Raw genomic sequence first — 26,767 nt, forward strand, 5'->3', positions numbered from 1 at the left:
TGTCCTTTCTTTTTACAGAAAAAACACTTGGAATCTTTCTTAATACCACCTTGGGGAGGTATTTTGCCTTTTCCTTTCAGTTTGGCTTGAGATTTGCCCCATCTATGCGTTGCCAGCATTGCACTTTCACCTTGTTCCATCACCAGTCTCCCTTCCTCTTGAACACACATGGTCATGAGTTCATTAATTGACCATTTGTCCTTATGTGTGTTGTATGAGATTTTGAAGGGTCCATATTGATGCGGGAGGGTGTTCAAGATGTAGTGCACCAGGAAGGACTCTGACATTTCAACCTCAAGTTTCTTCAATTGAGCCACATTGTCCCTCATTTGCATGATGTGCTCACGCACACCTTTCACACTGGCGGGCCTTAGGGATGAAAACTTCATGATTAGGATGCTTGCTAGTGCCTTGTTGAAGTGACGAATTGTTCATCAATGGCCTTTAGCAAGTCTCGGACCTTTTCATGCTAATCGACAGAACCACGAATACCAGCAGAAATTCTAGTCTTAATGAACATCATGCTAAGGCGATTAGATCGCTCCCATCGCTCATAAGGTGCGATGGCTGCTGCATTGCTGGTATCAGTAAGTGCTGGTGGTTCGTCTTTCCTAATAGCATAGTCTATGTCCATCCACCCTAAATGAAGAAGAACTCTCTCCTTCCAGACTTTGTAATTATCTCTCTTAAGTTCAGGGATATCATAACGAATATCAGAGAAATTTGTAGGTTATGTAACTGCATATAGATTACATGCTTACGTTAAAATTGAGACCTAAATAAATATTCATGTGTTACCAATGTAAATCATGCTTTAAAAATTGAATCTTAATGACATAAAATTACCTGCGGGATAAAATTTATTATATTAAGTATAATTAATTACAATTAATGTCTAATATTCTTTATGTGATCCTAATCAATCATAATAATTTTACTTAATTAAAGATGCTGTGGCTATTCTCTAATTAACATAAAATTATATGGATCACTAGACATTCAAATTGCATAAGACTAGCTTAATATTATGAATTACATAATTTTAACTAATACTAACATATTATTATTATGCAAAAAATATTCATAATGTAAGCATAAAAAATGCATAATCAAAACTGCATAATATTTAATTTCATATTATAAACTATATACTCATCCAAAAATTGCATGTATTAATATAAAGCAAAATTAATCAATTCATGTAAACTAAATATGAGCATAATAAACAAATTTATACTACAATTATTCAAATTGCATATAATTAAAAAAAATATATATATATAAGCACAAAGGCCTTTTTTTTTTTTTTTAACAGGCCCATATAAACGACCTGTTGTTTTCCTTATTGTTTAAAATAAAAACAGCCATGTAAACGACATGTCATTTTTGTCAACCTTATAAACGACGTGTCGCTTAGTATCGTACTGGTTAAATGGCTTCCGAACAAAACGACATGTCGTTTTCATTAAATTGAAACGACGTGTCGTTTAGCATTATACTGGATAAAATTGCTTCAAACAAAACGACATGTCGTTTTTATCAAATTGAAAACGACGTGTCGTTTATCATTATACGGGATACAGACTCCTGAAGAAAACAACATGTCGTTTAGTATTACTAAATGAAACAATCCTTGCTTAAACGACATGTCGTTTTCAATAAGGCTGAAAACGACATATCGTTTGGGTCGTCTTCAACCTCCAGACAGCCCACAGAAAACACGATTTTCAGATCATTTTCACCTCAAAAATCACATTTTTAAGCACAGAAAGTTTAAAAAAACTATTTCTAAATTATTTCTAAACTTCTTTCAAGTCAAAACCATCTAAAAATCAAAACTTAAAAATTTTGAAAAATTTCGGCCAAAAAAACAGAGATGATCTGAATTTGATTTTAAACATCAAGGCAGAGGTAAACCTTGCTCTGATACCAACTGTTAGACTAAAAACAATTCTAGAATGTGGAATTACACTTTAGAAACAAGAATTGATAGGTTTTAATGCCAAGAAATAAATACCTCCGGCCATTGATACTATTCACTGTTTTGCTGCGTTTCTCTCTGTGTTTGGCACTTCCAAACTCTTCTCCACTCTATTTAGATGGTGTAATACCGAAGGGAATTGAGTCAGTGAGTCTGGGGACCAAACACTGTATTTATAGCCGAAGCCTCCATCAAACTTCAATATTTACGTGTCCCACGTGATCCTATTTTCATGGGATCAATTATCAATGTGATGGAAGAGTGTTGGACCACTTCAAGGACTCTTAAGTGATAGACTCGTTCTCACGGACGTCTCCGTGAAAAACGGTCAACATAACGCAGTCTGGATCACAAGGCCCGTTTTGCTGTTGCCTTACGATGGGACCAAGAGCCCAGCAAAGTTTAGTTTCGACAAAGAAGTTTTCTGGATGCAAATACATGACCTACCATTAGGGTGTATGACTGAGGACTGGGGCTATCAAATAGGAGGTTCCGTGGGGCAAGTCATAGAAGTGGATGCTGAGGATGATGGCATTGGATGGGGGAGTTGCCTTCGAGTTAAGGTGGAGGTGTTGCTCTGTAAAGCCATAGCTAGAGGTCGTTTTATAAGCTACCAGGGAACAAAGCATTGGGTTCATTTCTGCTACGAGAAGCTCCCCAAGATTTGTTTCCAATGTGGATGGTTCCTCCATAGTGATCAAGGCTACCAGTCAAATCGGGAGGGCAAAGGGAATGAATCAGCTTTGTGGTTGCAATTTGGGTCGTGGTTGCGGGCAAAAGGAAACAAGAAAAGGTGGTCATCTCTGTCCATATATGGTAGAGACGAGAGTGGGAAGGAAGCGGGAAAGGAGAGCGGCTTCATGGAGGTGGAAACCTCTGCTAGTAACTTAGTGGAAGGGTTACCGAAGAAGGAGGCAGAAACAGGCCATCAGGGCACCACCCCTACTAGGGTTTAGAACCCTAGATTGGTACAAAGCAATGGCACCTCAGCTTCAGGGGGGAAGGATCTATTGCCAGCAGAATCAGAGGGACTTGACGCCGTGTGAGGAACTGCTACTTTGCCTGAAATGGGGGAGACACAATCGCAGATTTGTCGAAAAGTTGGTGCACATGTAACGGCAAATAAGGAGGAAACTGAGGTTGATGGGCGGGAATTTTTTGTGAAACACAGTTTCAAAATGGGCTTGGGCCTGGGAATGGGCCCAACTTTACACAAGGGCCAGCCTCTATACAGAAGAACCCTAGAGCCCAAGTTAATATTATTCCAAGGGCTAGTCTTACGGAAGAAGAAGGAACGAAACAGGAGGACCTTTTGGTTTCGGATTAGAAGCATCGAAGGAAAGGGGAAGGCCGTCAGTGGAAGAGACGAGCTAGGGCACCGAGGAACCCTGTAGTAGTGGTTGATTCCAATGTGGCTCCTGGGAGAAAGAGGGAAGCGGCAGTTAGCAAGGTTAGCCCTTTACCATTCAAAAAACTCAGGAAAACCCGAGCGGTTGATAAACGGGGGGATGATGTATGTCTAGAGGCATCGGCGGTGGCTACGAGTTAGCCCCGCCGGACCCAATGAAAATTTTAAGCTGGAACTGTCGGGGGCTTAGGAACCCTCGAACAGTTCAAACTCTTCACACAATGGTAAAGGAAAAGCTGCCCGATGTAGTCTTCTTGATGGAGACTAAATTATCTTATATAAATAGTCTCAGAGTGGCTAAGAGGCTTAAGTACGATGGATGTATCGTAGTTGAGGCTGGAGGGAAGAGTGGTGGACTCATGCTCTAGTGGAAACATAAGGACTTGGTTAATCTGATTAATTACTCTCAGCATCATATCAATGTTGAGGTTAATGATGCACGATGCAATTTTAAATGGCTCCTGATTTGCTTCTATGGTCATCCATCAGCTAACTTAAGGAGCCAGACCTGGGAATTGCTCTCTTCCTTCAAGCCTAGAAATGGGGGACGGGGAGTTATTGGTGACTTTAATGAGGTCTTGTATGGGGATGAAAAAGTGGGAGGGAGGCCTAGAAGCGAGAGCCTCATGTGTAAGTTCAGGAAAGTAATGGAGGAAGGCAAGCTCAGTGATTTGGGATAAAGGGGAAACAAATTTACATGGTGCAACCTCCATGAATATGAGACTTTTACAAAAGAAAGACTTGACCGAGCCATAGCAAACAGTGATTGGAGGGATAAATACTCTGAGTTCTCAGTGGCAACCTTAACTGCAATCTGTTCTGATCACAGTCCAATACTGCTGCAGATAGGCCACTTTTAACTTTCAAGTATGAAGCAAGCTGGTATAAGGAGAAGGGATGCAAGGAGGTAATATCTGAAGTTTGGGGTGACAGTAATGGGAGGGATAGGTGTTTGAACAGATTGATGAGCAAATTGGATCAAACAAAAAAGGTTTTAAAACAGTGGAGCAAAAATCTTGTAAGGGACAGAACCAAAGCTATTAGAGAAAAGTCCCTTCTGTTAAGTTGGCTACAGAAAGATGAAAGACCAGATAATATGGCTGAACAAAAAAGACTTCGAAAAGAGTTGGACTTTCTGTTAGAACAAGAAGATACTTGGTGGAAGCAAAGAGCAAAGAAACATTGGTTGGTAGGAGGGGACAGAAACACTAGTTTCTTTCACGCCTGTGTGAACCAGAGAAGGAAGAAAAACTCCATCAATAGAGTCAGAGATATGTTTGGGACAGAACTTTTTGAGAAACCTGACATAGCTGAGGGGTTCAAGAGTTTTTTCTCATCTGTTTTCTAGTCCTCCCAGCCAGAACCAAATTGTATTGAGCAGAGCCTACAGGGGATTGAACCTAGATTGACAATTGATTTGCAACAACATTTGGACAAGGTTTTTACAGAAAAGGAGGTGGAGGAGGCCCTTATGCAAATGTCCCCTTATAAGTCCCCAGGCCCTGATGGATTCAGTGCGGGTTTCTACTAGGATCATTGGAAGTCAGTAGGGGCTGAAGTACTCTGGTTGTTCTAGATTTTCTTAAAGTGGGTAAGATGCCAAAGGACCTCAACCACACCCATCTGGTACTAATCCCTAAGGTTAATAATCCAATTTCAATGAATGATTATAGACCTATCTCCTTGTGCAATATAGCTTACAAATTGATTTCCAAAGTATTGGCCAATAGAATGAAATGGGTGTTGGATTTGGTGATATCGTGGAACCAGAGTGCATTCATTCCCAAAAGGCTGATCTCGGATAACATTATGGTGGCTTATGAGCTACTCCATTCTATGAAATTAAAACAAAAGGGTAAGGAAGGCACTATGGCTATCAAGTTAGACATGTCAAAAGCTTACAATAGAGTGGAGTGGAGCTTCTTGGAAAATCTTTTGCTTAAGATGGGTTTTGGGAAGAAATGGACTGACCTCGTGATGGAGTGTGTAAGGTCAGTATCTTATTCTGTCCTTATTAATGGTGAAGCTGGTGAGGTCCTTTTACCATCCAGAGGTTTGCGCCAAGGAGACCCTTTGTGTCCATACCCGTTCCTTATCTGTGCTGAAGGCCTTCGTTTTCTGCTTCAAAATGTTGAATCCAAGGGTTTGATCAAGGGTACTGCTGTCTCAAGGGGTGGTTTGAGCATAAACCATCTCCTTTCTGCTGATGACTGTGTAATTTTCTGTAGAGCCAAACTAGTTGAGTGGTATCAAATCCGAGATCTTCTTGTTTTATATGAGAGTGCTTCTGGACAAACTCTGAACAAAGAGAAAACCAGTATTTTCTTTAGTTCCAATACTAGAATGGAGGCAAAGGATTTCATTTTGCAGCAAGTAAATGGGGCAAGGTGTAATGATTATAACCGATATCTAGGCCTCCCAATTGTAGTTGGAAGGGCAAAGTATAACACTTTCAAGTCTTTAAATGAGAGGATATGGAAAAGAATCAATAATTGGAAGACTAAATTCTTATCCTCTGCAGGGAAAGAGATCCTCATCAAGAGTGTACTTCAGGCAATCCCAGCATATACTATGAGTGTATTCAAACTGCCTGGACTTCTCCTCAAAGAAATTGAAGCCCTTTTGTCTAGATTCTGGTGGGGCCATAGTGGAGAAGGGAAAGGGATCCGCTGGAAATCATGGAGGGCAATGGGGGTGGTCAAGAACCAGGGAGGCCTGGGGTTTAGGGACCTCAGCAGTTTCAACAAGGCTCTTCTAGCAAAGCAATGCTGGAGGATGATCAAAGAACCAAACTCTCTGGTCTCCTTGGTGTTCAAACATAAATACTTCCAAAATGGTAATGTGCTGGAGGCAAAACTAAAGGGTACCCCTTCTTTTATATGGAGAAGTCTCTAGTCTAGCTTGGACCTGATCAAAGAGGGATCTGTTTGGAGAATTGGAGATGGAACTAACATAAAAATTTGGAAGGACAAATGGCTTCCCAGCCCAGTAACCTATCAGATTCAAACTCCCATAAATACTCTTGATCCCAAGGCCAGAGTTGCTACATTGATAGAGGAAGACAGTTGTGAGTGGAAGAAAGACTTGGTGAAGGCAGTGTTTAACGAACATGAGGCAAAGATCATCTGCTCCCTACCTATTAGTAAGAGAAGAGCCAGTGATAGATTGATATGGATAGGATCAGGAAAATGTGAATTTACAGTTAAAAGTGCCTATTACATGGAAACAAAAAAGGCTACATAGAATGGCAGAAGAAGCCTCAACAAGGGGAGGGGATAATGGGGTTTGGAAAGAAGTTTGGCAGCTAGAGGTCCCAGGCAAGGTTAAATTGTTCATGTGGAAGTGTCTCAATAATATTCTTCCTACTAAAGACAATCTTAATAGGAAGAACATTATTGAGAACAACACATGCCCAGTCTGTTTAAGGGAAAGTGAGACACCAGTTCATGTTATGTGGGAATGTCCTGCTGCAGCAGATGTGTTGGGGGGAGAGAACAGCTTGCTCAATAAATGGAAGGGGCAATTCTCTGATTTCCATTCCCTGTGGAATGAAATGAGACTAAAGCTAAGTAAGGAGATCGTGGAGTTGGTATCAGTAATGTTCTACCAAATATGGGTAAGGAGAAATGCATTCATTTTTCAGAACCAGTTTTCCAAACTTGAGTCCATTGGTATAAGGGCTCGAGCTGATTTATCTCTTTTTAAATAATGCAACAAAGAGAGGTCCAAGTGTGTTGTAGGGACTCAAGAGAGAACTTCACTTCCAAGATGGGAACCCCTTGCGTGGCCATATCTCAAAGCCAATTTTGATGCTGCTTTCGAAAAAGAGAAAGGTTGTATAGGAGGGGGCGTGGTGATCAAAGATTCAGATGGTAGTGTACAAGCAGTCTTGACATTCTATAAAGATCATGTCTCATCAGCTCTCCAAGCCGAAAGTGCTGCCTTCCTCAGAGCAATGGAATTGTGTTCTGAACTTGGTTTTAACCAAGTCTGTTTTGAAGGGGATGCTAAGCTTGTTGTTGATGCAGTTAACTTCAAACGAGGAGATAACTCATGGTTGGGCCAATTGACAGAGGATATGCAACAAATAATGAAGTACAATCAAGCATGGCGTCTCAATTTTCCTTACAGATCAGCAAACAAAGCTGCTCACATAGTAGCAAAACTGGCTATTAGGAATGTTAGGGAAACCATCTGGCTAGAGGAAGGTCCTCTAGAGGTTTTAAACATAGTCCAAGGGGACTCTTTAATGTATGATGTAATCATTTCTTGATCAATGAAAATCATTTCTTTCAAAAAAAAAAAAAAGAATGCTATTGTTAAAAGGAAATATCAACACATATTAAATGTTGCTTGAGCTCTTTGTTATCAATCTCATATTCCTTTAAAATTTTGGAGTGATTGCATTTTAACGGATGTTTACCTCATAAATAGAATATCAACACCTGTTCAAGTAACCATATGAGATATTATTTTCTATTGAACCTCAATATAATCATCTAAAGATATTTGTTTCTTTGTTATGCATCCATTCTTGGCAATTCATCTACAAAATTTTTGCATCCATTCTTGGCAATTCATCTACAAAATTTTTTACTCGAGCTCAAGTTTGTATATTTCTAGGCTATCCAGCTGGTATAAAAGGGTATAAGCTGTATAATATTCACACTCACAAAATCATCATTTCTAAATATGTCATCTTTCATGAGACTATTTTTCTCCCGGGGTGTTCATCCGGGTTCCAACCTGGGTCTACTCGGACTGAGAACTGGGTTTTAAACCCAGGCCGGAACCCGGGTGAATCCGGGTTTTTCAAAACCCGGATTCCGGGTTGAACCCGGTTTTTTTTTTTTTTAACAAAAATTTTTTTATTATTAATTGGACTTCAAATGTTTTGTCTCCATTTAGAATTTCAAATCATATTCTCAATACAACATAAGCCTATAATATAACATGAGACTATAAACAATTAATTAAACTTTTTAACTAAATGCATGTAAAAATAAAAAAATATTACAAAACACATACAAGATGCAATCAACCACATATTACATTGTTTGAACTAATTTGCTAAATATTATAAAACACATACATTGCTTTAATTTAACTCTAATACACAACAAATTGTTTGCATAAAATAGAAATTTTTCCAACAATTAGCTCTTCTTCCAACAATCACATGATAGTGGTTTTGACAAGCTCTCTTGACTGAATTAGAAACTAGTATTTGATGTTGTTGCATGCCAAATGGGAAAGGAGCATTTGTTACAACTTGTACAAACTAGAAGCTTTAATGTATCCATGGGTGATCAAAAGAGACTATAGGAGGAAGTTGAAGTAGAAGAGTACAAAGAATCAAGTTGGAAGCAAGTCAATTTGTAAATGGAAACTATTCCAAAATTCTTTACGTAATTAAACAAATGATGTAAAAAAATTTTCACCTACTAATTTAATAAAATAAGCCAAAATCAGCCTTAAATTATTAGAAAGTATCACTGAGTGAAGACCACTTTATGGTAAATTTTGTCTAAAAACTATTTATTCTTTGTCTGAAAATAGCTCCAAAGACTTCCCCACATATTACAATTCAACCCCCACCCTCAATCAACCTGTACAAAAAAACTGAAAAAGGTAGAAAATGTGAATGAATGATTGGAGCAGAGAGATTATATATGCACTATATAATGAATTTACTACTAAAATTGAATGGGGTCTATATTTAACAAGTCACCGAAGTTGTATAAAGTGTATATTAAAAAGCATTGTCATCAACACTACGAAGCAGGAGGAAGCTACTTATATGGTTCACATTAAACCTTTTTTCTAGTGGCAATATAGGGTCAAATTTTGCTACCCACAAATAAGCTAGCTAAAGCAGATTTCTCATAATCAAACATAGCCAAACCACATGCAAATATAATGTATACATTTCTTCCATCCAAGCTCAAAACAGGCCTGAAATTGTAAAACCAAAACTGCATTCATCCTCACTCTACACCAAATTTCTAAAATCTCAGACCTATCAAAATTGCCCAACCCACAACTTGTAGTTTCACTCCTCAACTGACTCTTATTGATGCAACTATGCTGCTTATTCATTGATAGGTACTTGAACAAGTAACTTTTGAAAAATTCTAAACCTACAGCAATAGCTAATAAGGCATTTGATTTCAAACAAAAAGACAATACACCATTACAAAGAATTGATAGGTACTTGGTAACAAAAAAGTGCTGATGAAATAAGATAAATATTATTCAGAAAGAACAAAAAAAAACCGAAAACATTACTAAAAGTAAAAGTATACAAGGACAAGAAAGCTCCTTGAAAGCCATCGATCACAAAGAAATCTTCTATTTATCAACTATGAAAATAAGGCCTTACATTTGGGACCCAAAGGCCCCAATTTTTTTTCCAAACTCCACCCAAAAACACAACTAATTTTTAAAAAATAATCTAGAAAAATCAAAGATACAACATCCTAAAAACCATTTCTTCCAAATCATAACAAATCTTCATTATATATATATATATATATATATTTTCGGATATAACAGATCTAAACAAATCTAAACAGATATAAACAAATCTTCCAAATAATAATAACCCACGGCTCTAACATTTTGCAGCTAAACAGATACTCAAACATTAAAACAGATCTAACCCATAAAAATACTCCTCAAACATTCAAACATTCTCATAAAAAAAAAACCTAAAATCAACAAAGAGAGAACAAAACAAAGGGAAGAAAGAAAACATACCAAAACGGAAATACGTTCTAATCTCTTGGATCCCAAGCTCAAGCACTTCCACCGTTCGGCATCGCAGATGACAGAGAGAGAGATAGAGCAGATGAGAGAGTGATTTCGGGAGGGGCTAGGGTATCGCAGACGCAGAGCAGAGAGAGAGAGAGATAGAGCAGATGAGAGAGTGACAGAGCAGATGAGAGAGTGATTTCGGGAGGGGCTAGGGCATTGCAGACGTAGAGCAGAGCAAGAGAGAGCAGACGAGAGAAAGGAATCGGGAGGAGGGAGGCGTAGGGCATCGACTTCGCAGAGAGGAGAGAGAGAGAGAGTAGACAAGAGACAGTGTGATTCAAGGCGTGGGGGGGCTAGGGCATCTCTGGGTAAGCTGGTAACGAGGCCTTTTATCTAAACCCGGGTACCGGGTTTGAAATGGGTACCGGGTGTAAAAACCCGCATCCTGGCAGGATAGGCCCGGGTTTTAAAAAGCGGGTACCGCCCGAGGTTATTCCGGGCCGGAACCCGGTTATTTGGGTTCCAGACCGGGCCGGAAAAAAACCCAGCTCGGATGAACAGTCTTATTTTTCCCTTCAAAATAAATTCCAATTCTTTACGTTCTCCAACTGAGCTTCAAACTTCTTCATCATCTCAACCAAATCTTGTCTTGCAAACCCCTCTCTCAAATGTTGCCCTTAATTCTCCATCACATATTTCTTTACCTAGTAATCATGATACACCAGAAAATGTCCCATATCTGATTCCCACTCGAAAGTCTACAAGAAATAGAAGGTCACCTGATTACTTGCAGCATTATCATTGTTCCTTGATTTTCAAAAATAAAGTTACTCCCACTTCTCCTCTAGTCGATGGTTATTCCAATTCAGGTACCCTTTATCATATTTCTTCATATTTGTCATATTCCAAGTTTTCTTCATCATACAAACATTTCTATTCATTTGTTAACTCTCTCTATTAACCTAAATTTTTTCATCAAGCCATTGAAGGGATGCAATGCCATCTGAAATCAGTGCTCTTGAAGCTCATAAAACTTGAGTTTTAACTGATTTACCTCTTGGCAAGCAGCTTATTGGCTGTAAATGGGTTTACAAGTGCAAGTTGAAATCTGATGACACTTTAGAGAGATACAAGGCTTGATTGGTTGCAAGGGTTATGCTCACCGTGAGGGAATTGACTATTTTGATACTTTTTCTCCTATTGCAAAACTTACTACTATTTGTTATTTTCTAGTTTTGACTGCCATTTATAACTTGGAGTTACATCAATTAGATTTAAACAATGGATTTCTTCATGGGCATTTAGATGAGGAAGTTTACATGAAACTGCCACCTGGTTTTTCTAAACCTGGAGATTCTCGAGTATGCAAGCTGCTCAAGTCTTTGTATGGCTTAAAACAAGCCTCTCACCAATGGTTCTCTAAGCTCTCTTCCACTCTAATTGCCTTTGGTTTTAATCAGACTAAATCTGATTACTCTTTGCTTACCAAGCATTCTGGTAATTCTTTTGCAATACTATTGGTCTATGTTGATGATATTGTTATTGCCTCTAATAACTCACAAACTATTGCTAATCTTAAGGTTTTACTTCATTTACATTTTAAGCTAAAAGATCTTAGAACTTTAAGGTATTTTTTGGATCTTGAATTGGCAAGGTCTGTAAAAGGCATTTCTCTTTCTCAAAGAAAATATGCCCTTGAAATTGTTTCTGATTCTTGTCTTTTAGCTAGTAAGCCTGCTACTTCTCCTATGGATTAGAACTTACAGTTGTCAAAAATAGATTTTGCTAGGCCCTTACTTGATGATCTAGCTTCTTATAAAAGGTTAATTGGTTGTCTCCTTTATTTGGCACTTACTCGACCTGACCTATCTTATTTTGTTAATACTTTGAGTCAGTTTTTGGATCAACCTTGATAGTCACACTATGATGCTACTATTAAAGTAGTCAGATACGTTAAAGCTACTGCATGTTGGTCAAGACTATTCTTTCTCAGTTCATCTTCTCTACAGTTGAGAGGTTTTTGTGACTCAGACTGGGCCACATGTCCTGATTCATGAATATTTGTTACTAGATTCTGCCTTTTCCTCGGAGATTCTTTAATATCATGGAAGTCTAAGAAGCAAGTAACTGTCTCCAGATCATCTGCTGAAGCTGAGTATCGTTCAATGGCTTCTACTTGCTGTGAAATCAAATGGCTTATTTCTTTGTTTGCTGATTTTGGTGTTTCATTTTTCCTCTCCTTTTGTGCTGTATTGTGATAGTCAAGTAGCTCTTTACATTATCACTAACTCTATTTTTCATGAAAGAGCTAAATATATTGAAATAGATTGTCATTTAGTTAGAGATATGATTCAAATTGGGACTATAGTCACTCTACATGTTTCTTCTGAACAATAGTTGGGTATTTTTTTCACCAAGCCTTTGGGGTCAGATCGATTTCATACTCTTCTTAGCAAGCTCGGCGTCCTTAACTTACATGTTCCAGCTTGAGGGGGCTATTACCAGTCTATTGTATAAAGATTATTTTTAATCACATGTATCGCGTGCACCATAGTTAGGATGTACATTAGCTATTGTACTATATATATTCTTGTATTTTATATTTTTGATGCAATACTACAAATTTTTAAAATTTTTTTCACATTATCTAGCATTTCCATTTTTCCTCTTATAAGACCCAGGCACTGCAGCTTGGCCCGCAAGACCCAGGTGGCACGGCTTGGGTCTCCTAAGTGTTGATGCTTGGGTAGTGCAACCGCACCTAGAAATAGAGCGTGCATGGTGTTTTTTTTTAAATATTTTTATTTTTAGACAAAACGTGCATGGCATCAATTTTTGAGAGATCTGAAGCCACTGATCCTAGCAGTGCTATGCATGACGGCGGCAAGCTCTCTTTGGTGCGGCGGTGCGTGAGACTCACGCGCTGCTCTTTTAAGCAATTTTCTTCGACCGTCTAATAGATTGACGGCTAGAAAGTCTACTAGCGAGGCGCGTGGTGGTCATAGGTGGCAGGTAGGTAGTAGATTGGCGCATCTTGAAAAAGGAGAAAAAAACTCTATAAACAATTCCGGCATTGGCCAGATTAAAGGAGGGAGGGAGGAGTCGAAGCTCCAACCTCCCTCTAGGCAGAGGAAATGGAAGGATACCAACAGATAGGTAGAGAGAAAAGGACCTCCAGAGAACGAAAAGCTTCCTTCCCCTTTGGCAATTTTAAAAAATATTTTTATTTTTAGACAAAACGTGCATGACATCAATTTACTGGTGCTATTATAGAATTTTGACGAATGTTTTAACAATATATTGACCAAAAATGCTATTCTAAAATTAAAACTGATTAAAGTATCAGATTAAAGTTAAAAATGAGTAAAGAGTTCCAAAATTAGAGTTTCGAGGTTTAATCTATCAAAATTAAAGACAAACCGCAGAGACTATTTTAATGTTTAATTCTTTATAATATCAAAGATTTTATTCTCAGTATTGAGATCAAATGCGACATATATCATAGTTATGCTAAGGGATAAAAGACCTTATAATTAAGTTGGAGGTTTGGAGACATTGGAAGATAGTCTCATAACATCAAAGGGAGTACTTACTAGGTAGTATACATATATAATACTTCTGTTCTTCTGGTTCTATGGATCATACTAATTCTATGGCTCATATGTCTCACTACTTGTATCAGCAAATTCAATGACATAACATCTTGTAATAAGACGAGTGTTACTAAGTCATCTATACCTGGCTAAAAGTTTTCCCATCAAAAGGAGCATTTCCCAATGGAATCTTATCCTAGTTTGTCAGGTCACATAAGAGTAATGTCATTTCCAGAAGTTTTCTTTACGTCGACCCATCTAAAGATCAATGCTTGTGAGAAAGAGAAGATATATAGAAAAAGAGGGAAGGTGGGGTGGATAGCCTGCAGCTGCAGAGTAGACTTGCATTGTTTGAACTTCGATTACACCATATAACAAGCACTTATGTTCTGGCGAAGCAGCATCCTTTCTAACTCAAAATGAGTACTCAACTACTGATAATCTTGAGGATTTAGACCATGTAACTTGCACAACGATCATCTTCTCACTATAACTAAACTCAACAGCCATTCCATCAATCCTGCAACTCATTGGTTTCTCTGATGCAAACACTCTTAGTTCTCCACTTCCCCTCACTCCAACTCTCACCAATTTTTCTTCATCATCAAATTCAAGCGACTGAATTGCACCACCGGAGTTTAGCATGTTCACTAATCCGATTGGTGCAAATTGAATTGATTTATTCGATTGCAACGTCGTCACTGGGGAAACAGTTAGAAGCTCAAAAGTAAATGGCTCAAGTGAAATGTGCATCCCCTGATCTGATGACTTCAAGAGCTTCAGTTTCTTTTCCTGGAAAATATATACAGCAAATATATCAACCCCTTTTATTGGAATTGGGTGTTCTCCATTGTTCCACTCGATTTCCCTGGGACTTGCCGAGCAGGTGACAGCGTGTGAAAATCCTGAGGCGCTTTTGTTACGCCTGGATTCAGGGCACCACCCTCCACCTTGACAGTTGAAGAGTCCTAGAACTCCCGTGTACTGTGGCATATTAGAGAACAAGCATTAATGTTAATTGACTAAAATAGATAGTAGTAGATCAGTCTCCAACATTAGAATATGTTTTGAACACATTCCATAGATAAACAGCTAGCTGAAACTTGGAAGAGGGTGATCTTCTTACTTTGTTAAGGTTCCAAATCTTGAGCATTGTTCTCCCATCTTGTAGTGGATCTTCAAATAGGCAATCTCTAGTGGGAAGAGCATAGTACTGGCATCGCAAAATAGACCCATCAGGCAACACTAGGCTCTTAAGCAACTCAAAGTTGTGCTTTCCAACAGAGTCGCTTACATAAATCGGTCCACCGGAAATAGCCCGGGATGCGGCGTGGAACTCGGCACATGGGTGAGTAGATTGGAACATGTCCCAATCTGGGTGTATGAAATTCCCCATCCACAAGCTGTTGTAGGCACAGTGCACCATGTGACACCCTTGAAGCCAAAATGTCCCATTTGGATCCCCCGAGGGGTCAGTGCACCAAAAATCATCTCCTATATATATGCATTACAGGGGAAAAAAGGGTTAATGTTGGATTCTATCGTTAGTATCTCTAAAGATGGAAAACATATGGAGAGAGATAGAGACATACCAACACGTCCCAGCGCTATGGCCTCAGTTCCAAGGAACATGAAGTCATTGCAGTGCTCCATGCTAGCAATGACACCATTCCCTTTGAAGTGTTTCCTAACAGAAGCAGTCAAGGCCTTGTAATAAGCTTTGGCCAGCTCAACCCGACCACCAAATTCCTCTGATAGCATCTCAAGCAACTGCAAACACCAAATACAAACATTAAACTCTCTCTAGCTATTATGCTAGGGGAACCTCACCATCAAGGCATCAACCCAGAGCAAAACTTCATATTTGCTTCTCTGTCCAACAGAGCAAGAGTACATAAAACTCCAAAATAGGCCCAGCTAATTCCGAGAGAGCTCACCACAGGAACCACGTCGGGGCCTTATCGAGTCGGTTTGTCAATTGTCAATTTAGCCTTTCTAGATCTAAATGTAAGTAATTAGAAGGAGAAGAAAAGATTTTTAATAGCAACATATACTATTCATGGAAGAGGGATGAGATCTTATGTTTCTTCCAGGGTTCCCGAGGGTGACAATGAGCAACTTTGTCAGGTATTTAATGTGAGAGATCTAGAGCTAATTTTGTTTACGGGTACTTCACAGCTAGCTGCAATTGTTTTTCGCATCAAAGTGAAAATTATACAGAGCTTTGTGCGCAAACATTTAAGATCGTTTCCTTTTGAAGATGAGATGAAATTAATTGAAATTAGAGTTAAAGAGTTGAATAAAATATTGTTAAAATATATTTTTTAATATTATTTTTATTTTGATATTTGAAAAAATTAAATTATTTATTTTATTTTGTATTGAAAGTTGAAAAAGTTGTAATGATTAGATGAGATAAGATGTTTTCTGAAAATAAAAGAGGCCTTAATTCCTTAATGCCCATTTGGATACAGAACTGCTTCATTTCATTTCATCATTGCAACTTTTTAAATTTTTACACAAAATATAATAAACAATTCAACTTTTTCAAATCTCAAAATAATAATAATATTAAAAAATAATATTCTAACAATTTTTTATTTAATTTTTTATTTTCATCTAAAAATCTCATCTCATTTTACCATCCAAACGAGCCTAAGTGTGATCACATGCACCTGTATATATAAGAATAATTAGAGCATTGTCATTGAATTAGCCAAATGCCTTTTCATCTTCAAATTTAGCAAATATCATCCATATTTGCTCCACATTAAATTTGCTAAATTATTTTCATCCAATATATAAGTTACAGTAAATCCATTCTTCTTTTCAAATATAAAAAGAACTATAGCAAGTTTAAAAATATTTTTTGAGATTATTATATTATAGATATGAGATTTTTATTCATATGAGATTTTATCATCTATATACATATGAGAATATTATATCATAGATTATTGGATTGTGAAAATAAAAATGAATATGATTGTTAGAGGTTATTAAAGATTATGAAAATAAAATAAAATTAATTTAAAGTAATAAAAATAATAAAATTTTATTATTATAGAGAATGTGATTACTAATACAGATTTTAAATTTTGAATGATTAGTTAAAAATATAAAAAAAGTTAAATATTAATCAAAATTTGTAGAATGCCAACCCAATGCTGGTTGTCATCCAAGAGTACTGTTGCAAATACTTCAATTTTCAGTACATATCCTTTATAAACTAAATGCTTGGATTATCGAGTCAGGTAAAAATAGAACAAAATATTAAAAAATATTGTTTTTATTTAATGGCGGCTAGATTAACTCTTTCGAGCATCATCAAAAAATCACTATGTAGTCGCAACAAATCCATTGCACTGAAGTGATTTTTGTTTTAGAACAGAAGCTAGAGGTTTACAGAACTTACGTGTATGACGTCGACCTTGACACCGTCAATTCCCACCGACGCAAGACGCGAGTGAAGCCCCTCGTACATCTTGTGGACGAGCTCCGCTGGGACCAACCCCACCCCATTGTTCACGATCTTGTCCACCGCCAGATCTTCCATTGTCATCTTCAATCCCTCCGACAGCTTAGGAGCAATGACCCTACACTCCGGCATGCCTGGGACATTGGGTCTAACCCCACCCCAATACCCACAAAGTGCATGCCATACATACACATGCTCCACGCTCTTAAACTCTTCCTTAAGGTCCCTAACAAAGGCACCCATCCCTTTATCAGAAGCCCCTCTAGATCTAGGGCTTTGGTAGTCCCTGAACTTATAATTTTCCTCAAACTTTATGAGCCTACATGGCATTTGTTCACCAGCAGCCGTCCTATTCATGCCCTCCTGATCATCACTGATGGGGTCATCATCATGAGAAATGGACTGCCACCCATCATCAATCAGGACCATTCCTGGAGGGCACCCGCCGTCCACAAGGCCCTTGACCCCTTCCCAAACCCCCATGGGATGCACTTTAAGGTAAAATGCATCCCAAGTGCACCAACCGAACTTGTCAACTATACCTGGTGGGGTTTTCTCTTCGAGAAGCCTAAAGGTTCCCAAGTGGTCCCTGATCACTTTCATGGCCTCCTTGACTAGATTATAAGGATCATCTCCCACGTGCATGTACAAGCAGCTCCTGAAGCTGGACGCACAGACACGTGTGGAGCCGCTCTCCATGCAGACGTCCACGTAGTCATCAATCCCAGGTTGCAGAGATGCTCTGAATGGCCCCTCAATGAGTGGAAGCATGAGAACGTAGGGGCGCCCGAGGTCAATATTGTTCTCCAAAATCATCATCTGGGTCTCGTGTTCCGTATCCCCACCGCAGATTCCGGTCCAGTGCGTTGTCCACCAGACTTTGAACCTGAATATGCTCATGAATCTTATCCCCCTGAGCTTGCCGACGGGAACCAAGTGACGGCTCTTCGGCTCCTCAGCATCGAACCCCACGAAGCAGCCGACCATGTTCATGTTCTTGGTCTTTTCTAGAGAGACGTCAAAGGATGATGATGATGAGGGTGTGGCGACAATGTTGAGAGGGACTTCAGTGAGAATTGGATGGCCACTAGCAAGAAAGTTTGATCCTTCCAAGGTTATGGACAAGGGTGCTATGTTGCCATCAAGGAGCCGGTCCATTACGCCTAGAGTTTCTTTGCTTAAGCTCGGAGGCGCCATTGGAAGGACACCGGAGGTAGGTCTATGCAAACAAGATATATAGCTTGGAGGGAGGAGATCAGGGACAGCTAGGAAGGTACTGGGGGCTGGAGGTAGTCATATAATTTGGTTTGGTGCCTAAACGGAGCGCTAAGGAGGGGTTTATATACAACTTCAGATGTACGTTTATTTTGGAATCTCGAAGTGAAATATTATTGGTACGGAGGAGAAGCTTGGTCGTGGTTTGCTCGAGCATGTATAGAAACAAGCTGCAAGTTGAAGTTTAGCTTTCGAGTAGGACATTCTAGATCACACTGTCGGCTATTTGTAGGGGAGGGTATAATAGTCATTTCAGCTGTTTAATTATGACTTCTTGATGCTCCGAAATGAAGAAATTTATTTTTACAAATATATTTGTTTATATACTATTCATGTAACCAACCGGCCACAACTTATAATATATTATAAAGACCCTGATCAGGTTGATCCCCTCCTACGCTATTGGAATCCGATCGAGGGACCTAATTAATTTTCGAAAAATATATTTTACATAATAATATTTTATAAAAAAAATTATTTTTATAAAATATATTATAAAACTAACAATATTATTTTATAAAAATATTATTATTTTATAAGATACATATATTATAAAATGAAAATTTATATATACTATACTACTATTTTACTTTCATCTTATTAAGTATGATGTGATATATTTATTATTATTAAATAATTATTTATTACATATTTTTTTTATTTAATAATAATAAATATAATACATATTATTTAATACAATTAAAATAAGGTGATGGTATAATGCATATCATTATTTTTATAAAATATATTATAAAAGGTGTTATGATTCATTCTATGCCTAGTGTCCCATCATGATTTGGGGCTGAAATTATTACAACCAATATTTCTTTCTATATAATATGCAGTGAGAGCATGCAATTTTCGCAGCATGCATGCATGTAGTCTTATAGATAGGTTTGTACTTCTTCCACGGTAGGTATATATATTTTTTTCTAAGCCCGCAGTAGATATATCGTACATATGCTGATAGATCAGACATGGTAGATCGATCTATGCAGCCGCGTGCATGCATGGAAACTGCACGACCATTTTTCTTTGAGCTAGCTGCATGGTGGGGTCAGTGGTCAGGTCATCATGAATTCCAAGCTACGTACAGGCCAGGATCATGGGTCTACCATGATCTACTTTAAGAGGACATTTGCAATTAATTCATCATCTTTTTCCTTTATTCCAGCAGAGGTTAATGTTGGATGCCTCTTCGGTCTTTATTCCGATGTTTCTTGAGCTTTTTTTACCACAAAAATCAACTGTGAGCGGCTAACCTTGGGCAAGAGTACTAGGGCAAGCATCCTTTCCACTTTCTTTATGCTCTTTCTTAGTTTGCGTTTAAATATTAAACTGAATTAAATTAAATTAAATTAAATTGAAATGATAAAATATTATTAAAATATTATTTTTTAATATTATTATTATTTTAAAATTAAAAAAAATTAAATTATTTATTATATTTTATGTTAAAATTTAAAAAAATTATAATGATAAGTTGAGATAAATTAAGATAAATTTTAAAACTTTAAATAGATTTTTTTCAAATTTCATGACTGTAGTGTTGTGTCATCTGATGGTCATGAGCCCATCAAACTTATATATAGTTTATGTAATTATGATTGTATAAGTACTATATAATTATTTAAAAAAATAATTAATATAGATTTAAAAAAAATTAATTTTTTAATAATAAATTTTAATATTTTTAAAATAATCAGAGGATATTTATATATTTTACGATTATACGTTACTTTACTCAACATAAAAGTCGCGACCAGGACTAGAAGCTTCCCGGCCTCACGAGAAAAAGATAAAGAAAAATATCACCAGAAACATTTTAACTTTCAAGGGCTCCACAAAAATCAATAAGATCGCAATCCTACGTCGTACATTCCACCGACAAAAAGGAAAATATATATATATATATATATTTAAAAAATAAATAAACAGAACAAAACATGAAGATTGAAGATGCTAGCTAGGATGATGCTGAAGAAAGAACGAAAAAGAAACACAAGGAATATTATAATAATATATTTTTGCGGTCCTTTAAAATTCAAGCAAAGCAAGCAAGCAAGCATCTCATGATTAAAAGAAGCCGAAGCCGAAGCCCAATTAACGTAACTTTAATGGGTGGTCTTTATTAGTAACGTCGACCCTCATTTCTGGCTTTATATATGTTCTTGTTTTTGCTCAGAATACCACGTACGTACGCATGCAATTAACGTGGCATGCAGTACTGTCATTCTGGACAAATTAATACAAAGAATCGATCTAGAATCAAACGTTTTCCATTCAAATATCAGACGTACAAATATTCTTGGCCCTCTTACAAGATTGGCCTAGCTTCATTTTCCTTGCAGCGCTTGCATATTGCATGCTCTAATTTTCTAACAATACTGGCCCGATGATCCATCGAATATACATTTACATGATGATTAGTTATTGAAATTACTCACGTACTCCTGTATTATAATACAACGATTTATCAAATCACTCAATAAATTTATTAGTAATCAATAATGCAATAATTTGATAATCATTTATATTCATAAAGTAAATAAAGTACGTAACACCAAATTTGATTAGGTAGGAAAACTCTTTAAAAAAGTCCTCAAAAGTAAAACTTTACTGGGAAGCCAAATTTAGAAAAATCAATTTTATTATTTGAAAATTAATTATAAGTAATTCTCAATTACAAAACATTTGCTAATTGACTCTATTATTTGACCCAACATTGGCCTCTACCGTAGTAGTAGTCAGAACCTCTGGCGATTTTCAAACTATTGACTTCTCTCCTGTAACTCCAGTATCTGAACTCGATCAATCAAACTCCAATATGGAGTAAGCACGCACTCAATAATAGAAAGAGAAAAAAAGAACTAGAAATTTCTCACCCTCAAACACTTGGATCATTCTGCAATCTCTCCAAGTTCTGGAAAATATGATCAAAAAGATAATCATCCAGTCGAAATCTCCATCATAAATATTTCGATTAGTATTTGATCTGCAGTAGGACTATGCTAATGGATTGAGTCTGTTAGAAATTTGAGGCATAATAGGATTCTGCTAACGGAATGACTCTCCTGGGAACAATTTTGCTGATGCGTCTATTGACACCTGGTACTAAGTCTTCTCAGCAAATATAGATTTCTTCAACTGGATAATTCTTGACTTTTCAAACTTCAGCTATACATAGTCTCGACTTATCCAAACCATTATCTAATAACTTCTTGACATAATTCAAATGTTTATAGATAAAGATAAAATACTTTACATTCATCCAACAAACTTAACTACAAACCTATATCCATCTAGTCACCTAGTTCTATCCAAACTTATCAACCTAGTCACCTAGTCCTAGCCAAACTTTTACATCAACTGTTTGTTATAATTATTAGTTATATATATACCACGTACTCACCCTACTTTTATTATATTGATTGTACTATTATAAAGTTGCTTAATTATATATATATATATAGCAACCGATTATTAGATTAATTCCTTTTTAAAAAATAAGAAATGTAATAATTGATTAACCTATATGTAATATCATATTATCAAATTAAGTAGAATAATAACGAGATCATGATGGTATGGTATACGTGAACATTTTTGTTTATGAAATCATCTTTAAAATCATGTTCATGTATCGATTATTTGTTTTAATTTCTTTAATCTAAATCGACAGATATTTAATGACTACTTATTCTAAAATTTAATATATAGTGATCAATAATCAAATCGAAATCGAGACAGCCTATTCCAAAAGTATAACTATTTAATTTATATTCTAAAAAGGAGTTTATGATCATCCATCGACCCTAGTACATAACAGCTAGGGGTTTGTTTTACTTAATTAGTATACTAATTAATGCAGACAATGAAAAAAAATTATAAAATGAGTGGTTGATCAATTAAACCCTAATTATCAATAAGGTGGCCTTTTATTTTATTTTTATATATATTTAACAATTAATTAGACATACTCAATTAATATTCCATAAAAAGGGAATGGGAGGTAACCAATATCTGTAGTTTTGGGACGGTTAGAAGTTGAAAACATGAAGCGCCTTTACGAATAATGATAGGATTACTATCGTATTACTACTTATTTACTATTTTTTTTGTATTTATTTTTTTTATTTTTTTATTTTACTTAATGATTAAGAAAGTGAGTGTTAATAAAGTTATACATTTTTTAAATTTTTTTTAATGATTAAGAATGTTAAAAAAATACTTTAAAAAATGATAAAAAAAAATCAAAAAGTATGAAATGCTCTTGAGTAGTAGATGGATAGTAATAGAGTAGTAACTCTATCACTACCCATCCTTTATACATATTATTATAATATGAACAAGAAAAGGCACGTGAACTCCCACATATATACGTGAGGACGTGAGGATGATCAATTAGGAACATCGAGTACTTCTCGAGTCAACAATTATTTTTCTTTATACATTTGGGTGAGGGAGGTTTCAAACTCCAGATCTTCATTTTAGAGGAAGAGAGTTATGTCAATCAGGCCACAGACATTTGACCACATAAGCCAAGAATTATGGCCATGCATTCTCATGGCAATTAGCAACGTATATATACGATTCATGTCATTCTCTACATCATGTATAAAAAATAGAAATTTATATATATATATATAATCATATTTACAAGTCCAATCCACACCTCTAATATAATAAGATTATTTATAAGAGATTATTAGTATTAAATTATTTTGAAAATTGAATCTTGCTATTAGAATTGTGGAGGCTAGGCTGGTGCGTTCTCCGTACCAATTTGATTGTACAAGGACTCTAAAGAGTAATTTCATAATCTAATAAGAAAGAAGAGAAGTGATGTTACTCATATTCTAGTGTAACACATCTCTTGTATAGCTATGGGTTTAGGGTTTCTTTGCTCTCTTCGAGGGAGAGTACCTCTAGAAAATACTAGAGAGTGAGATGGATAGGATAGGACAAGAAATGCTTAACATTCAGAATAATCCTTATAGGGACGTTGGCAGCAAATATACTGTCAGACCACAGACACAATAATGGGAATGCACTACAGACAACTGCATAGAGGCCATGGGCCAAATAAAGTAAAACTCTAAAGACTAAAACCAGTAAAAGAATAAAGTCATTAACTAATAAAACATATAAAGAGCCACATGGGAACACCCTCCTGGCCCAATGAAAATAACCCCAACTCAATAAAGCTCCAGCCTTAGTGATCCAGCCCGAAGCCCACTCCATGGCCACGCTTGCTGTGGCCCATCTCAATCCCTTTTAGTTGAAGCCTAAACGATCGAAGTACCCCATTTTGACAAAGAACACTTCACTCCTCATCGCCTTCCCCACGCCCTTAGACCTTCTTCTTCACTAAACACGCCCCACCCTTAAATCTGAGCTATGGCCGTTACAATATCACCCCCTTTTAAAACACCTAGCCCTCAAGGTGGGGAAACCTTTCCTTGAGTGTCGTATAGGTCTCCCACGTGGCTTCATCCGAATCTTGCCCTTGCCAGTGGATGAGGAGTTTGATCTAAGCCTGATTTCCTGATTTCACCATTCTGCGAGCTAGTACTTCTTCAGGCTCTGGTTTGATGACCCCATTATCGTCCACGAGAGGCAGCTCAGGCATGACAGTGGAAGAAGAACCCATCTTCTGTTTGAGTTGGGACACGTGAAATGTTGGATGTACCTTGGAAAATTCTGGTAGATCCAAGCGGTAAGCAACTTTCCCCACTCTTTGTAAGATTTGAAAAGGCCCAAAAAATTGTGGGGCTAGTTTATTACCACTGCGGAGTGCCACCATGGTCTGTTTGTATGGCTGGAGTCTCAGATAGACCTAGTCTCCCTCTCCTTCCTTTGCAAGTCAACATAATGCTTCATGTGATTTTGTTCTTTTTGCAGGTTGTGTTGTAACAGCCGAGATATCTGGTCCCTGGTTTTGAGGTGATCTTCCACATCCACCACTCATGCAGTGACAGTTACGTACTCTAACCATTTGGGAGATGGAGTCATATGTGTGGACATGTGAGGGGTGGAGTTATACCACCACTCCGCCAAGGGTATCGAAAATACCCAATCTCGGGGTCTCTCTCCTAAGAAGCACCTTAGGAAATTTTCCATCATCTTATTTACAACCTTTGTATGCCTATCAATTTGGGATGATAGGCTGTACTTAGAGCCATTTCGAGCCTTACAAGCTGAAAAGCTCTTACCAAAACTTACTGGTGAAGGATCTATCTCGGTCTGAGACTATGGATTGAGGTAGACCATGTAGCTTAAAGATGTGCTTGAGAAACATAGTGGCTAAATCCTTGGCCGTGTAGGGTTGTTTCAGTGGAGTTACATGGTTGTACTTAGTTAGGCGATCCACAACCACCCAGATGCTATTAAACCCCTTAGAGTTTGAAAGGCCCTCTATAAAATCCATTGTTATTTGGGTCTAAGGTTGAGATGGAATTGGAAGTGGCTGGAATAAACCACTAGACAATTCATTAGAGAATTTCACTATTTGAGACAAATCACACCCCCTAATAGAATGTTTGTCACTCTTAAGCCCAAGCCAGAAGAAATCTTTTCTCATCCTCTTAAGGGTTTTGTCAAACTCGGAATGTCCCACCCAAGGATTGTTATGTCCTAACTCTAAGATTTTCTTTTTAAACTCCAGGTTGTGTGGGATATACAACCTCTATTTGTAGAGTAATAGGTTTAATCTCATAGGATATTCAGGCCCTAATTTGTTCTCATTAAACATCAAAATCAGTGATTGTACCTTTGCATTGGTGGTATAGGCAGTCTTCAGTTCATCGAGCCAATCCACTGTGGGAAAAGAAATTAGCATCAAGTCCTCTTCCCCTTCTTAATCCACTTTTGAAAAAGCATTTGTTACTCGGTTCTCGATCCCCTTCTTGTACTCTACCACAAAGTCATAACTCATAAGCTTAGAAATCCATTTCTATTTTATCGGGGTTCCCACCCTTTGATCCAATAGGTATTTGAGACTTTGCTAATCTTTCTTGACTTTAAAGGTCCCTCCCAATAGATAGGGTCTCCATTTCACAACTGTGGACACGAGAGCAAAAAGCTCATTCTCGTAGGTCGATAACAGTAAGGTCCTCCCTTTTAGAACCTTGCTGAAATAGGCAATAGGCCTACCCTGCTATATCAAAATAGCCCCAATGGTAGTGGTTGAGGCGTCAAATTTGATAGTTAATGGTGATAGCCTCTTTTAGCCTGTAGAAGGGTTTCTTTGCCTCTTCACTCCACTTGAACCCCTCATTTTTCAACATTCTGGTAAGTGGGCCAGCAATCTCCCCATACCCTTTGATGAATCTTCTATAATATACAGTGAGTCCCAATAAGCCCCTCAATGCCTTGATAGACCCTAGAATGGGCCAATCATTCATGACTTGAAACTTTTCTAGATCTACTCTTACTCCTTGGGTTGAAATCAAGTGGCCCAAATAGGATATCTCCTGTTACCCGAACCTGCACTTAGAAAGTTAAGCAAAGATCTGTGACTTCTTATGATCTCGAGAGCCACCTACAAGTGTCTTAAATGGTTAGTTTCCAACCTACTATAAATCAAGATATCATCGAAAAAGACCAAGATGAAAATCCTCAAATGGGGTTTGAACACCTCATTCATCAAGGTTTGGAAGGTAGAGGGAGTGTTAGTTAGCCCAAAGGTCATAAATAAGAACTCGTAGTGACCCTCATGGGTCCTAAAAGCTGTTTTGGGAATGTCAGAAGATTTAACTCTAATTGGGTGGTACCCAAACCATAGGTCCAGCTTAGAGAAAACCTCAGCCTCATGTAATTCATCCAGCAGCTCCTCTACTACAGGTATTGGGAATTTATCTTTAATGGTGACTCCATTTAGGCCCTGTAATCAACACATAGCCTCCATGTACTATTCGTCTTCCTCACTAATAGGACGGGTGAAGAATATGAGCTTTAGCTAGGCCTTTTTACTCCTAAAGCTAGTAACTCACGGATTATTTTTTTCTATCTTATCTTTTTAGAAGTAAGGGAAGCGATAGTGTCTCATGGATATGGGTTTGATGTTTGGTATAAGGTTAATGGCAAGGTCATGGGATCAGTTGGGAGGTAGACCTTTTGGTTCCTCAAAAAATTCACCGAATTGCTTTAAGAGGTGTTGTATGTAGGTTGGTATTTCTTGGTTCTGTCCTTTACTCCTTTCAGCTTGCCTTTCTAATGCTTGTAAAATGATTCCCTTGGTTTCCAGCTTATTCCCCTTGTTTAGTGACCCTTCT

The 26,767-nt window shown here is 37.4% G+C and overlaps 1 protein-coding gene across 1 annotated transcript; it reads right to left on the reverse strand.

The window, feature by feature from the left end:
* Positions 1-13,914: 13,914 nt before the first annotated feature.
* LOC121234946 (galactinol--sucrose galactosyltransferase-like) lies at positions 13,915-18,655 on the reverse strand. Its single transcript, XM_041131103.1, has 4 exons — positions 17,154-18,655; positions 15,331-15,508; positions 14,865-15,232; positions 13,915-14,722 (listed from the first exon to the last, which is right to left on the reverse strand). Exons 1-4 carry the CDS (start codon positions 18,411-18,413, stop codon positions 14,153-14,155), a joined length of 2,376 nt encoding a protein of 791 aa, XP_040987037.1. The 5' UTR covers positions 18,414-18,655; the 3' UTR covers positions 13,915-14,152.
* Positions 18,656-26,767: the final 8,112 nt, after the last annotated feature.

This window comes from Juglans microcarpa x Juglans regia, chromosome 6D (genome assembly GCF_004785595.1).
Source record: "Juglans microcarpa x Juglans regia isolate MS1-56 chromosome 6D, Jm3101_v1.0, whole genome shotgun sequence".
NCBI classification, from domain to species: Eukaryota; Viridiplantae; Streptophyta; class Magnoliopsida; order Fagales; family Juglandaceae; genus Juglans; species Juglans microcarpa x Juglans regia.

Coding starts and splice junctions, on each gene's coding strand:
- LOC121234946 (XM_041131103.1), bottom strand. CDS start 18,413: ATGGCGCCTCCGAGCTTAAGCAAAGAAACTCTAGGCGTAATGGACCGG. Junction 15,509..17,153: donor TCAAGGTCGACGTCATACAC/GTAAGTTCTGTA, acceptor TGGTGTTTGCAG/TTGCTTGAGATGCTATCAGA. Junction 14,723..14,864: donor AGATTTGGAACCTTAACAAA/GTAAGAAGATCA, acceptor AATATGCCACAG/TACACGGGAGTTCTAGGACT.